Source organism: Globicephala melas, chromosome 2 (genome assembly GCF_963455315.2).
Source record: "Globicephala melas chromosome 2, mGloMel1.2, whole genome shotgun sequence".
NCBI classification, from domain to species: Eukaryota; Metazoa; Chordata; class Mammalia; order Artiodactyla; family Delphinidae; genus Globicephala; species Globicephala melas.
In genome coordinates, this window is record NC_083315.2 from 13,561,157 (window position 1) to 13,577,408 (window position 16,252).

The window sequence follows — 16,252 nt, forward strand, 5'->3', positions numbered from 1 at the left end:
AGATGATACAAAGAGGTGGAGAGATGTACCATGTTCTTGGATTGGAAGAATCAACATTGTGAAAATGACTCTACTACCCAAAGCAATCTACAGATTCAATGCAATCCCTATCAAACTACCAATGGCATTTTTCACAGAACTAGGACAAAAAATTTCACAATTTGTATGCAAACACAAAACACCCCGAATAGCCACAGCAATCTTGAGAACAAAAAACGGAGCTGGAGGAATCAGGCTTCCTGACTTCGGACTATACTACAAAGCTACAGTAATCAAGACAGTATGGTACTGGCACAAAAACAGAGAGATAGATCAATGGAACACGATAGAAAGCCCAGAGATAAACCCACCACATACGGTCACCTTATCTTTGATAAAGGAGGCAGAAATGTACAGTGGAGAAAGGACAGCCTCTTCAATAAGTGGTGCTGAGAAAACTGGACAGGTACATGTAAAAGTATGAGATTAGGTCACTCCCTAATACCATACACAAAAATAAGCTTAAAATGGATTAAAGACCTAAATGTAAGGCCAGACACTATCAAACTCTTAGAGGAAAACATAGGCAGAACACTCTATGACATAAATCACAGCAAGATCCTTTTTGACCCACCTCCTAGAGAAATGGGAGGGAAGGAGATGCAAGAGGTAAGAGATATGGGAACATATGTATATGTATAACTGATTCACTTTGTTATAAAGCAGAAACTAACACACCATTGTAAAGCAATTATACCCCAATAAAGATGTTTAAAAAAAAAAAAACTGAACCCTAATGCCAACTGTGGATTTTAAGCCTTAATGATGTGTCAGTGGAAGTTCACAGATTGTAACAAATGTATCACTCTGGTGTGGGATGCTGACAGTGCGGGAAGGTGTCAGGAGTTATATAGGAAATCTCTTTACTTTCCAATTTTTCTCTGAATCTAAAACCACTCTAAAAAATAACGTTTTTTTTAAGCTGCCTATTTTAGAGAAAAGAAAGGTCTTGAATAAATTCATATTACACCTTAATAAATTAGAAAATGAAGAGGAAAAGAAACCCAAAGCAAGCAGTTAAAAGGAAAAGATAAAATTAGAACAGAAATCACTAAAATATAAAACATAATAACAACAGAGAAAAATCACTGGAACCCAAAGGTAATAATTTAAGATCATAAAAATTCATAGCCAGCCTGGTTACAAAAAAGAGAAAAGACTGTCAAAGCTCACTCAAGAAGAAATAGATAACCTGAATATAGCCCTGTATCTATTTTCTTTTAATGAAATTACAGTTGAAAACGTTCCCCTACAGAAAACTCTAGGCCCAGATGGCCTTAAAAGAGAATACTAGCAGGAGTTCCCTGGTGGTCCAGTGGTCAGGACTCTGCACTCTTACTGCCAAGGACCCAGGTTCAGTCCCTGTCAGGGAACTAAGATCCTACAAGCTGTGCAGTGCAGCAAAAAGAAAAAAAAAAAAAAAAAAAGTGAATAATATTAAACATTAAGAAATATTACCAAATTTACATAAACTCTTCCAGAAAACAAGAGTGAATACCTGCAATGCATTTTATAAGGCCAGCATTCCTTTTAACACCAAAACCAAAGACATTGGGGCTTCCCTGGTGGCGCAGTGATTGAGAGTCTGCATGCCAATGCAGGGGATGTGGGTTCGTGCCCCGGTCCGGGAAGATCCCACATGCCACGGAGCGGCTGGGCCCGTGAGCCACGGCCGCTGTGCCTGCACGTCCGGAGCCTGTGCTCCGCAATGGGAGAGGCCACAACAGTGAGAGGCCCGCGTACCGCAAAAAAAAAAAAAACCAAAGACATTGTAAGAAAACATGGGTCAATATCCCTCATGGGGCTTTCCTGGTGGCGCAGAGGTTGAGAGTCCGCCTGCCGATGCGGGGGACGCAGGTTCGTGCCCCGGTCCGGGAGGATCCCACAATGCCACGGAGCGGCTGGGCCCGTGGGCCGTGGCCGCTGGGCATGCGCGTCCAGAGCCTGTGCTCCACGACGGGAGAGGCCACAGCAGTGAGAGGCCCATGTACCGCAAAAACAAAAACAAAAACAAACAAACAAACAAATATATATATATATCCCTCATGAATACAGAGGCAAAAATTCCTGTAAAATTTCTAAAAGTAGAATCAAACAGTATATAAAAATGGTAATACATCAAGACCAAGTGGGATTTCCCCAGGAATGCAAGGTTTTTCAACACTGGAAAATCAACCCTCGGAAAATCAACGTACTTCATCATATTAACAGATTAAAAAGGAAAAAAATCAATATATCTATTAAAAATATATTAACAGTCTCTTCAGCAAGGGGTGCTGGGAAACCCTCATGTCAATTAATGAAATCAGAACACTCTGACACCATATACAAAAATAAACTCAAAATGGCTTTAAGATCTAAATGTAAGACATAACACTATAAAACTCCCAGAAAACATAGGCAAAACATTCTGTGATATAAATCATAACAATATTTTCTTAGATCAGTCTCCCAAGGCAAAAGAAATAAAAGCAAAAATAAACAAATGGGGCCTAATCAAACTTAAAAGCTTTTGCACAGTGAAGGAAACCATCAACAAAACCAAAAAAACCTACAGACTGGGAGAAAATGTTTGCAAATGATGCAACCAACAAGGGCTTAATTTCCAAAATATACAAACAGTTCATACAACTCAATGTCAGAAAAACAACAACATAATCAAAAAATGGGCAGAAGACCTAAACAGACATTTCTCCAAAGAAGACATACAGACAGCCCAAAGGCACATGAAAAGATGCTCAACACTGCTAATTATTAGAGAAATGCAAATCAAAACCACAACAAAGTATCACCTCACACCAGTCAGAATGGCTATCAAAGAGTCTACAAATAATAAATGCTGGAGAGGGCGTGGAGAAAAGGGAACCCTCCTACACTGTCAGTGGGAATGTAACTTGGTGCAACCACTACCGAAAACAGTACGGAGATTCCTTCAAAAACTAAAAATAGAGCTACCATATGATCCAGCAATCCCACTTCGGGGCATATATCTGGAGAAAAACTTGGTTCGAAAGTATACATGCACGCCAATGTTCACTGCAGCACTGTTTACAATAGCCAAGACATGGAAACAACCTAAATGTGCACTGGCAGATCAATGGATAAAGAAGATGTTGGGTGTACACACACACACACACACACACACACGTTCACAGGTTAGAAGACTCAATGTTATTGAGGGATCAATTATCCCCCAAAACAATTTGAAGATTCATTACAGTTCAAGTCAAAATACCAGTAGTTTTATTTCTATAAATTGACAATTCTAAAATTCATATAAAAATGCAGAGAACCTAGAACAGATCAAACAACTGAAAGAGAACAAAGTTGGAAGTGGACCCTATCTGACCTCAAGAGTCATTATAAAGCCACAGTAATCAAGATTGTGTGGTATGGAACAGAACAGAGTCCAGAAATAGACCAATACATATATGGTCAACTGTTTTTATACAAATGGGAGTAAAGGTAATTCAGTGGAGAAAGGGCAGTCTGTTCCACAAATGGCTCAGGAAAAACTGAATATCAGTATTCAAATAAGTGGATTTTGATGTGTAACTCACATCATATGCAAAAATTAACTCAAAAAGGATCATCGACCTAAATGTAAAACATAAAAATATAAAACTTCTAAAAGAAAACATATAACATATCTGATAAAGGATTTGCATCGGAACATATAATGTCTCACAAAACTCAGTAATAAGAAAACAAACAAACCAATAAAAAGGAAAAAATAAATAAATGGCAACTATTCACATGAAAAGATGTTTAACATAATTTAGGTCATTAAGGAAATGCAAATCAAAACCACAATGAGAAACTGATACGTACCTAACTAGAATGGCTAAAATTAAAACAACTGATTATACCAAGTGTTGCAGAGAACATAGAGGAACAAGAACTCTCGTACACTGATGGTAGAATTGTTAAATGGTATAACCACTTTGGAAGATAGTCTGACACTATCTTAAATAATTAAGGACATACCTACCATGTGACCCAGCTATTCTGCTCCTTGGTATTTATGCAAGAAAAATTAAAGTGCATGCCCATACAAATATTGTACAATGTTCCTAGCAGCTTTATTTTTAATAGCCCAAAACTGGAAACAACCTGAATGTCCATCAATTGTTAAATGGATTAACAAATTATGGTAAGCCCATACAACAGAATACTAGTCAGGAATAAAAGGGAATGAACTCTTCATACACACAATATGGATGAGTCTCAAAATAATTATGCTGAGTGAAAGAAGTCAGATAAAGAAGTGTACATACTATATGTTTCCATTTTTAAAATTCTAGAAAATTCAAACTAATTTACAGTGACAGAAAACACAATAGTTGCCAGGGCAAGGGTAGTCATGTGAAGGCAAGAAGGGCATTACACTAAATCACAAGGAAACTTTTGCTAATCATTTAGCAAATCAAGTCACAAATTTATGGAATTTTCCACTTCAAATATGTGCAATTTATTGTATGTCAATTTTACCTCAAGAAAGCTAACAGAAGGTCCAATGTATTTGATACAATAAAATTTTGAATACTTTTATTATCATAAGATTATTGTGTATGTGTGTGTATTTCCTTAAAAATTAAGTCTCCAAAAAAATTTGTTTAAGCATGATTAGCATTCAAGGGTGTTGTGTTGCTGAATAACACAAGAAAAGAACAGAGATTGACATATACTAAAAACATAGTGGATAAATCTACACCTGGATTTCTTAGTAAGTTAAAACTTCTACAGATTTCTTTAAAAGTTAATCTTTAAAGAAGCATATTAGAAGTTTTTAAACATTAAGAAATCAATTAACCTACTTTACAGAAAAATGTTTGTTCTACTATCAAAAAATCTTAGAAAAACAGTATAAACTGTAACAGTTTTATTTAAAAGTTATACTTACTGAAAGGCCAAGAGATACAAGAAAACAGAACTTAACTATGGCTTTCCCTCATTCAAATATTTTTTTCAGAAAAATAACACGGACACCAAACAAATCGGCACAAGGTAAAGAGCTAAGACTTTCTTCTCTTATCCTTCCTTGACAATACACCCTTCTACTAACACTATGGAAAGAAGGAAACAGATTTGAAGTGCTCGGAAAGACCAAACTGAGGAAATCAGGGGAAGCTACCATGCTGTCCTACAAACACAAGGTGAGCCTCCTTTTCTGCTTTCTCAACTTGATGTATTATATTAAAGGATTCCCTTAATTCAAGTCTCTGCAGAATCTAATCCCATCTGTTCCATCTAATCCCCTTATACCTAAAAACCTAAACCTCCCAATGACAGAAACAACAAGCTATGTTTTCCAGGAAGGACACTTATATATACAATCTTAATGATGAATATGAAAATCCTACTCTATTCCTAGTGACTTTAATATATCTATGTATCACCAGTAGTACACTACCATGGTTATCAAGGATTTATGTGAAAATATTATATTGATAAATTAACGTTGCAGTATTTAAAGGATTACAGTGACATCACACTGACATGACATCGAGGCATTTACCTGCTGCTAATTCCTAGCCTGAAAAATGTTTAGAGTCAAAAAAGGGTTAAAAATTATACATAAAGTACAATTAAAAATTCTAAGACCAGCAGAGTCGATTCTAAGTTAATAAAGAAATAAACAAAATGGAATTTTGCCTTAAGGTGTAAGAAATGACAAATGCAAGGTTCAAAAATGTACAATCAAAACTGGCTATAGGGCTTCCCTGGTGGCGCAGTGGTTGAGAGTCCGCCTGCCGATGCAGGGGACGCGGGTTCGTGCCCCAGTCTGGGAAGATCCCACATGCCACGGAGCGGCTGGGCCCGTGAGCCATGGCCGCTGAGCCTGCGCATCCGGAGCCTGTGCTCTGCAACGGGAGAGGCCACAACAGTGAGAGGCCCGCGTACCGCAAAAAACAAACAAACAAAAAACTGGCTATATAGTACAGGTATTTAAAAACTGCAATAGTAAATTAAACTTCCCAGTGACTCAATTTAAATATGCTCTACAATTTTATTATTATTTTTTTTTTTTGCGGTGCGCGGGCCTCTCACTGTTGTGGCCTCTCCCCTTGTGGAGCACAGGCTCCGGACGCGCAGGCTCAGCGGCCATGGCTCACGGGCCCAGCCGCTCCGCGACATGTGGGATCTTCCCGGACCGGGGCACGAACCCGCGTCCCCTGCATCGGCAGGCGGACTCTCAACCTCTGTGCCACCAGGGAAGCCCAAATGTGCTCTACAAATTTTAACCATGGGATCTAAAAGGAGCCTTGAAGATCAAAATAAAACTCAGCCTTACATTCCTTGATATAGTCCTATGTTTCCATCAATAGAAGGTAATAAAAAGTGTGGTGCACCAACAGTAAAGGAACACTCTCCTCCTAAAAGGAATCTATGGCTCAAATCCTCTACCATCCATCCACCAGGTCAAGAAGGAGCCCACACTACCTGCCCCTTTCAAATACTCAAGGCCTGGGCTTCCCTGGCGGCGCAGTGGTTAAGAATCCGCCTGCCAATGCAGGGGACACGGGTTCGATCCCTGGTCCGGGAAGATTCCACATGCCGCGGAGCAACTAAGCCCGTGAGCCACAACTACTGAGCCCATGGGCTGCAACTACTGAAGCCCATGTGCCTAGAGCCCGTGCCCCGCAACAAGAGAAGCCACCACAATGAGAAGCCCGCACACCGCAACGAAGACTGAACACAGCCATACATACATACATACATACATACATACTCAAGGCCTCACCAGATTATTTTCCTTCAATCTCCTAGGGTTAATCTGATTACGACTTTACCAAAAGACAGACTCCAGGTCAATCCTCACCTGCCTCTTTGCCACTCACTAACAGAAAGCCCAGAATCCAGTTTAATCCTCTCCTCCGTCTTTCCCACTCAGCCATGAACATTTTGTCCACACACTCCCGCTGCTCCCTCTTCAACAGCTGAAACCCTTCCACTGTTCTCTCTGGAACTCAGAATGATCAAGAAAAGCTGCTATATTAAACTCAACCTTGGGACTGCCATGGTGGTCCAGTGGTTAAGACTCCACACTCCCAATGCTGGGGGCCCAGGTTCGATCCCTGGTCAGAGAACTAGATTCCCACACGCCACAACTAAGACATGGCACAGCCAAATAAATAAATAAATATTAAAAAATAAATAAGCTCAACCTTTTCTGAGAATATTCCCTGCAGATTCTTGCTCTAAGAAAATCAGGGGTCACCCTGAACACCCTGTTTACCTCACAGCTACTTCAAGTAATAGATACTCTACTCCAGCTACTCTACTCTGGTTTCACTGGCTATGCAGGTGGGCTGGGTTCCCTTGCTCTTCCATGCTGATTCTAAACCCCTCTCTCTCTCTAAAGCCCTCCAGGTATAAAACCTCAAAACATCAGACCTTATCACTCACTAGGTCTCACTGTTACAGTTATTATCAATCCCTTAGAGCAGAATTTGGGAAAGTATAAGCTTAGTTGTATCTTGGGTCTTATTTGAGGCACACAGGATCTTTGCTGCCGAGTGCAGAATCTTCATTGCAGTGTGTGGGATCTTTAGTTGCAGCATGCAGGATACAGTTCCCTGACCAGGAATCAAAGCCAGGGCCCCTGCATTGGCAGCATGGAGTCTTAACCACTGGACCAACAGGGAAATCCCAGGCTTTTTTTGTTGCTGTTGAATTGTATGAGCTGTTCGTATATTTTGGAAATTAAGCCCTTGTTGGTTGCATCATTTGCAAATATTTTCTCCAAGTCCGTAGGTTGTCTTTTTGTTTTGTTTATGGTCTCCTTTGCTGTGCAAAAGCTTATAAGTTTATTTAGGTCCCATTTGTTTATTTTTGCTTTTATTTTTATCGCCTGGGGAGACTGACCTAAAAAAACACTGCTACGATTTATTTCAGAGAATGTTTTGCCTGTGTCCTCTTCTAGGAGTTTTATGGTGTCCTGTCTTATATTTAAGTCTTTAAGCATTTTGAGTTTACTTTTGTGTATGGTGTAAGGGTGTGTTCTAACTTCACTGACTGACATACAGCTGTCCAACTTTCCCAACACACTTGCTGAAGGGACTGTCTTTTACCATTGTATATTCTTGCGTCCTTTGTCGAAGGCTGCCCATAGATAGGTGTGTGGGTTTATTTCTGGGCTCTTTATTCTGTTCCACTGACCTGTCTGTTTTTGTATCAATACCATACTGTTTTGATTACTGTAGCTTTGTAGTATTGTCTGAAGTCTGGGAGAGTCATAACTCCTGCCTTGTCCTTTTTCCTCAGGATTGTTTTGGCAATTCTGGGTCTTTTATAAAGTTTCCATATAAATTTTCTGATTATTTGTTCTACTTCTGTGAAAAATGTCATGGGTAATTTGATAGGGATCACATTAAATCTATAGATAGCTTTGGGTAGTACGGCCATTTTAACAATATTAATTCTTCCAATCCAAGAGCAGGGGATATCTTTCCATTACTCTGAATCATCTTCAGTTTCCTTTATTAAGGTTTTGTAGTTCTCAGCATATAAGTCTTTTACCTCCTTGGTAAGGTTCACTCCTAAGTTTCTTTTTTTTTTTTTTTTGAAGCAATTTTAAAAGGGATTGTTTGCTTGCATTCCTGTTCTGTTATTTCACTGTTACTGTAAAGGAATGCAACTGATTCCTGTATGTTAATCTTGTATACTGTTACCTTGCTAAATTCGTTCATCAGTTTTTGTGTGGAGTCTTCAGGGTTTTCTACATATAGCATCATATCATTTGTGTATATGACAACTTTACCTCTTCCCTACCAGTTTGAATACCTTTATTTCTTTTTCTTGTCTCATTGTTGTGGCTAAAACTTCCAATATTATGCTGAAGAGAAGTGGTGAGAGTGGGCATCCTTGTCTTGTTTTGGGCAGGAATGCTTTCAGCTTTTCAACGCTGAGTATTACATTCGCTGTGGCTCTGTTGTAAATAGCTTTTATTATGTTAAGATATGTTCCCTCTAGAACCACTTTTGCAAGATACTCATCGCTAATTATTAGAGAAATGCAACTCAAAACTACAATGAGGTACCACTTCACACCAGTCAGAGGGGCCACCATTAAAAAGTCTACAAACAACAAATGCTGGAGAGGGTGTGGAGAAAAGGGAACACTCTTATACTGTTGGTGGGAATGTAAATTGGTGCAGCCACTATGGAAAACAGTATGGAGGTTCCTCAAAAACTAGAGTTGCCATATGATCCAGCAATCCCACTCCTGGGCATATACCCAGACAAAACTATAATTCGAAAAGCTACATGCACCGTTATGTTTATAGCAGCACTATTTACAATAGCCAAGACATGGAAGCAACCTAAATGTCCATCAACAGACAAATGGATAAAAAAACGTGGTATATACTGCGTTGGCCAAAAAGTTTGTTCCGGTTTTTCCGTAAGATTTTACAGGAAAACCCCAACGAACTTTTTGGACAACCCTAAACACAAACACACACACACACACACACACACACACAGGAATATTGCCCAGCCATTAAAAAGAATGAAATAATGCCATTTGCAGCAGCATAGATGGACCTAGAGATTATCATACTAAGCGAAAAAAGTCAGAAAGAGAAAGACAAATATCAGATGATATCACTTACATGTGGAATCTAAAATACGACACAAATGAACATATCTATGAAACAGAAAGAGACTCACAGACATAGAGAACAGACTTGTGCTTGCCATGGGGCAGGGATGTGGAGGAGGAAAGAATTGGAAGTTTGGAGATTAGTAGATACAACCCATTATATATAGGATGGATAAATAACAAGGTCCTACTGTACAGCACAAGGAACTATATTCAGTATCCTGTGATAAGCCATAATGGAAAAGAATATGAAAAAAAATATGTATATATGTATGGCTGTGTCACTCTGCTATACAGAAAAAATTAACACAACACTGTAAATCAACTATACTTCAATTTTTAAAAATTTTAAAAAGAACAAATACCATACCCAAAACTGAATTCCTCTTCTTCCCCTAAACCTACCACACCCACAGTCTTTCACATCTTTGTCAACAGCAGTTCCATTCCTTCTAGTTATGTGGGCTAACATCTTTGGAATCATCTTTGGATCCTCTTTCTCTTACACTTTTTATCTATAAGAAAGTTACGTGGGTTCTACTTTTGAATGTATTCATAACCTGATCACCTTTCACCACCCCCCAGTGTCACAACCATCCCTTTCTGGATTATTGCAATAACCTCCTAATGGCCTCCCTCCTTTCATTCTTGACTCTCTATAGTCCATTTACAACAAAGCAGCCACAGGTTCTTACAAAACTTAAGTAACACCATGTTACATCTCAGATCAGAACTCTTTAACGGAGGGGTCCCCAATCCCCGGGCTGGTACCAGTCCGTGGCCTGTTAGGAACCGGGCTGCACAGCAGGAGGTGAGTGGCAGGCGAGCAAGCGATGCTTCATCTATATTTACAGCCGCTCTCCACTGCTCACGTTACTGCCTGAGCTCCGCCTCCTGTGATCAGCAGCGGCATTAGATTCTCATAGGAGCGCAAACCCTACGGTGAACTGCACACGCGAGGGATCTAGCTTGCGTGCTCCTTATGAGAATCTAATGCCTGATGATCTGAGGGGGAGATGAGGTGGTGATGCTAGCACTGGGGAGCGGGCTGCAAATACAGATTATCATTATCAGAGAGGTTTGACTGCAGAGACCATAATAAATCAATCGCTTGCAGACTCCTATCAAAACCCTATCAGTTAGTGGCAAGTGAAAACTAGCTCAGGGCTCGCACTGATTCTGCATTATGGTGAGTTGTATAATTACTTCACTATATATTACAATGTAATAATAACAGTAATAAAGTGCACAATAAACAATGCGCTTCAATCATGCTGAAACCATCACCCCACCACCCCCCATCTGTGGAAAAATTATCTTCCACAAGACCAGTCCCTGGGGCTTCCCTGGTGGCGCAGTGGTTGAGAATCTGCCTGCCAATGCAGGGGACACGGGTTTGTGCCCTGGTCTGGGAAGATCCCACATGCCGCGGAGCAACCAGGCCCGTGAGCCACAACTACTGAGCCTGCGCATCTGGAGCCTGTGCTCCGCAACAAGAGAGGCCGCGACAGTGAGAGGCCCGCACACCACGATGAAGAGTGGCCCCCACTTGCCGCAACTAGAGGAAGCCCTCCCACAGAAATGAAGACCCTACACAGCCAAAAATTAAAATATAAATAAATAACTTAATTAAAAAAAAAAAACAGTCCCTGGTGCCAAAAAGGTTGGGGACCGCTGCTCTAATGGCTATCTTTACACTCAGACTAAAAACTACGTCCTTATACATAAGGCTTATACAGCCTTATGTGATTGGTCTCTCATCCTGGCCTCTTCTACTGCACCCCTCCCACCTCCCTTTCTTACTCTGTCCCAGCTGCCCAGCACCATCCCCACTTGTTTTCCTGTTACCCACATGATTATAATCTTAATAATATTTAACATTTACTAAGTAATACTTACTATGAACTAGACATTGTTCTAACTGCTTCATATGCATTACCTCATTCAATTCCAACAATTATCTCCCCCACTTTAACGAATGATGAAATTGAGTTACAAAGAGGTTAATTAACCTAAGAGCTTGGTCTGTAAGTGATGAAGCCAAAATTCAAAAGCACAGGTGGACAAAGCCCACTGCACAGCCCAAAGTTTACATCTCAATGATGCCCCCCACTTGTTATCCTCACTTAACATTCTTCAGAAATCAGCATAGAATAAACAGAAGATAGAATAAAGGACTAAGAATAGAAAACCTAAAGCACTTGATGCAGGGTTAGAGAGGTGGAAATGCTTAGAAGGAACCAGGACACTTCCTCAAGTATTTTCAAAATTCAGCACATAACTAGTTAAACGGTAAAAGTCAGCACATAACTAGTTATTATGTAGAACAAAATATGACACTTAAAACTTACTTTTTCTGTAGTAACAGTCAAGGAAGGAACCAATGCAGGTGATGGTTCTGGTTGCTTCTTGTGTTTTTGTTTGTGTTTGTCCTTTTCTTTATATTTCTAAAAGTGAATAGAAGTAAAATCCAATTTAAATTTAAATCATAACCCACATATACATAATAAAGATGAGATTTCTATGTAATTGTGTTTAAGTAATTTACAATGTTAACAAATATTTGTCAAAAATAACAATCACTTCTAACCATGATCATATTATTTTATATATAAACAATACTAGTAATATACTTATGGCATTACTATATATATTACTATATATTAAAATATATAGTAATACTAGTATAACTTATTTTAAGGTGACTTCAGTTCCCTTATCCTTGACCAACGTAGAACAATATATAAACAACTAAAGTCTACAATTATTTGCTACTTTTATATCTGACAAACTTTTTCTTCTGTTAAAAACACCAAATACTGTTGCGTACATTTCATAAATAGCACTTTAAAATTTACATAGCACTTTGACATGCACTATCACATCATAATGATGTCGGATTCTCCAACACCATGCATTAAATTCTATGGCCCACAAACTACAAAACAGAGCATAGAAACTCAGGCAAAAAATTCTTTCTGAGGTTTACTCCAAAAATAGATGAATTAGTTATCTCTGCTAAAACTGATGAATTGAAATATAACAAAGGAATTCAATTAATAAGAAATTAATTACATATTAGGAGCCCAACCTTATTTAACACCAAAAACTTTTAACGAAATCACTCTCAGATGTTTGAATCAGTAGGTAAGAGTCAGTATTGGGTGTGAAGTTTACTACTATTTAGTTAATTCAACTTATTTGCAATAGTTCATAAATTTAAACATTCGGAGAACTTAATCTATTCAAGGCATGAAAGAGTAATATCACTGGCTCTGCCCTAAAAGAGAATACACACCAGCAAAACAAAAAGCATAAAAATTAAGGATAGATGTTTTACTGTAATACCCAAGAGTACTGCCACTCTTTGCTTTTAACTCCTGATTTAATAAGTACATTAGATACCTCTTGACTGCAATGTTAATACTTTAGTAAAAGAAAATGTAAAATAACACAATAATAGTTTTTATTCAGATTTTTTTAGGAAACTTTCTTACTATGAAGATATTTTAACTGTGACAGATCATAAGGACTCATGCCTCCAATTCTTTGTAATAGGATGTCATGTACAAGTTCTGGAGCCAAGAAGAGCCTTGAGAAGTCTTCTACGTCTTTCACCTTTGCCCCCTTAGATCCCAGTCATCATGTAAAGAGTCTGAATAAGAACAAGATAAACAATCTCTACAATCTTGGAAAGCACACGAGAGTAAAAAGTAAAGTATGCATGTGTAAATCTATGAAAATGTGAATGTATGGAACTCATCATGAAATAACACAGAACTTTGGTCCTTTGTAATACGCCAAGAAATACATCCTGAGATGAGGATTTCAAATGCTCAGTGGAAGAGGCTATCGATAGATTATATTCATAATATTGGCCGGTAAGATATGAATCAACACAGTCTAATGACTTTCACACTAAAAAGATAGGCTGATTTTAATAGAACAATAGAACAAAAGGAAATTCCAGGAAAATATTCAATTAATATAAATATTTAGCATATGACAAAGATGGGATTCCAAATCAGCAAGGAAAGACTGAAATTATTTAGTAATGGTACTACAATAACTGGTTAATAATTTAGGGGAAAGTATCATACAAAGTAAGACAAAATCCAAATGGATTACTTTAAATAGTTAAATAAAAATTAAAATAATCTAAGAGGTTTAAGAAAATATTTTTTAAAACTTTAAAGAAAGACTTTTTCTAAGAGTAAAAAACTCACTAAAAAATCAGAAATGGACACCGTATGCTAACTCACATATAAGGAATCTAAAAAAATGGTACTGATGAACCTAGTGGTGGAGCAGAAATAAAGACACAGACATAGAGAACAGACTTGAGGACGCAGCGGGGGAAGGGGAAGCTGGCGAAGTGCGAGAGTAGCGTTGACATATATACACTACCAAATGTAAAATAGCTAGCTAGTGGGAAGCTGCTGCATAGCACAGGGAGATCAGCTCAGCGCTTTGTGACCACCTAGAGGGGTGGGATACAGAGGGTGGGAGGGAGGCTCAAGAGGGAGGGGATATGGGGATATATGCATACATACAGCTGATTCACTTTGTTGTATAGCAGAAACTAACACAACATTGTAAAGCAACTATACTCCAATAAGATTAAAAACAAAATCAGAAATGGAAAAGGCAGTTTTAGCTATTCAAATTCAAAATACTTCTACATCAATTTAAAAACCATTAAAAAGCTAAAAACAAACTGAGAAGTGAGTTAATATGTTCCGTATTTCAGTGCTGTTTAAATTTTTTATAAATCAGTAAGAAAAAATATATATGCCATAAAACAATGTACAAAGGGCAATTTATAAAAGAAACTGAGTCACTAAACAACAATAACAAAGAATGTGCAACCCAACTACTAGAGAACTTAATGGTAATATTTTTCTATTACCTAGTGATCAAAATTGTTGGGTTTTTGTTTATAATAAGACCCAATGTTGCCCAAGTTACAGTGAAATGAGTACCTGCATACATTACTTGAGAGAATGTAAAAATGCAAAGGACCATTTTAAAGGTAAGAGTTAGAAACCATGAATACTTTATCTGATCTAGTAATTTCACCTCTAGGAAGTGAACAAAGGATTAAATACAGTTTATTATGCTACTATTTGCAATGATAAAAAACCTGAAAACAATCTGAATGTCCAGTGACACAGATGTGGTTGAAAAATTATTATACAACCATGTAATGGCCACTTAAAAAGCATGTTCTAAAGGAATATTTAAAGATGTGGGGAAATGGTTAATATGATATGAATTCTGCTTTAAAATTTTATGCAAGGAGCCAAAGAAATCTGAGAAAGAAGAACAAAGCTGGAGGTATCACAGACCCTGATTTCAAACTATACTGCAAAACTATGGTAATCAAAATACTACGGTACTAGCACAAAAACAGACACACAGATCAACGGGACAGAACAGAGAGTCCAGAAATAAACCCATGCTTACATGGTCAGTTAATCTGTAACAAAGGAGGCCAGAATATGCAATGAGGAAAAGACAGCCTCTTCAATAAATGATGTTGTGAAAACTGGACAGCTACATACAAAAGAGTCAAACTAGACTACTTTCTTACACCATATACAAAAATAAACTCAAAATGACTTAAAAAGAAGACCTGAAACCATAAAACCAGAAGAAAACATGGGCAGCATGCTTTTCGAAACTGGTCTTAGCAGAATCTTTCCAGATATGTCTCCTGAGGCAAGGGAAGCAAAAGCAAAAATAAACAAAAGGGACATCAAACTGAGAATGAAAAGTTTTTGCACAGTGAAGGAAACCAGCAACAAAATGAAAAGGCCACCTACTGAATGGGACAAGATACTTGCAAACAACATATCTGATAAGGGATTAATATCCAAAATACACAAAGAACTCATACAAATCAACATCCAAAAACCAACAACCCAATTAAAAAATAAGCAGAGGGGGCTTCCCTGGTGGTGCAGTGGTTGAGAGTCCACCTGCTGATGCAGGGAACACGGGTTCGTGCCCCGGTCCGGGAAGATCCCACATGCTGTGGAGCGGCTGGGCCCGTGAGCCATGGCCGCTGAGCCTGCGCGTCCGGAGCCTGTGCTCCGCAACGGGAGAGGCCACAACAGTGAGAGGCCCGCGTACCGCAAAATAAAACAAAATAAATAAGCAGGGGACCTGAATAGACATTTTTCCAAAAAAGACATACAGATGGCCAACAGACACATGAGAAGATGCTCAATATCACTAATCATCAGGGAAATGTAAATCAGAACCACGATGAGATACCACGTCACACCTGTCACAATGGCTATCATCAAAAAGACAACAAATTATAAGTGTTGGCAAGGATGCAGAGAAAAGAGAACCCTTGTGAACTGTCGGTGGTATTGGAAATTAGTGCAGCCACTATGGAAAACAATGTGAAGATTCCTCAAAAAATTAAAAATAGAACTGCCATATGATCCAGCAATTTCATTTCTGGGTATTTACCCAAAGAAAACAAAAACACTAATTCAAAAAGACATATGCACAATGTCCATTGCAGCATTATTTGCAATAGCCAAGATATGGAAGCAATCTAAGCGGCCATCAGTAGATAAATGGATAAAGAAGA

At 38.4% G+C, this 16,252-nt stretch overlaps 1 protein-coding gene across 16 annotated transcripts in view; it reads right to left on the reverse strand.

The window, feature by feature from the left end:
* Positions 1-16,252, reverse strand: part of MLLT10 (MLLT10 histone lysine methyltransferase DOT1L cofactor) — a 249,193-nt gene that overhangs the window by 99,090 nt on the left and 133,851 nt on the right. For all 16 annotated transcript variants that reach the window (XR_004035214.2, XR_004035213.2, XM_060292985.2 and 13 more), the window contains one exon: positions 11,997-12,092. Coding sequence is in view for 14 of the 16 variants with exons in the window: in XM_060292985.2 (XP_060148968.1) it covers positions 11,997-12,092 (96 nt within the window). In the remaining 2 variants the exon portion in view is untranslated. The remainder of the gene's footprint in view (positions 1-11,996; positions 12,093-16,252) is intronic.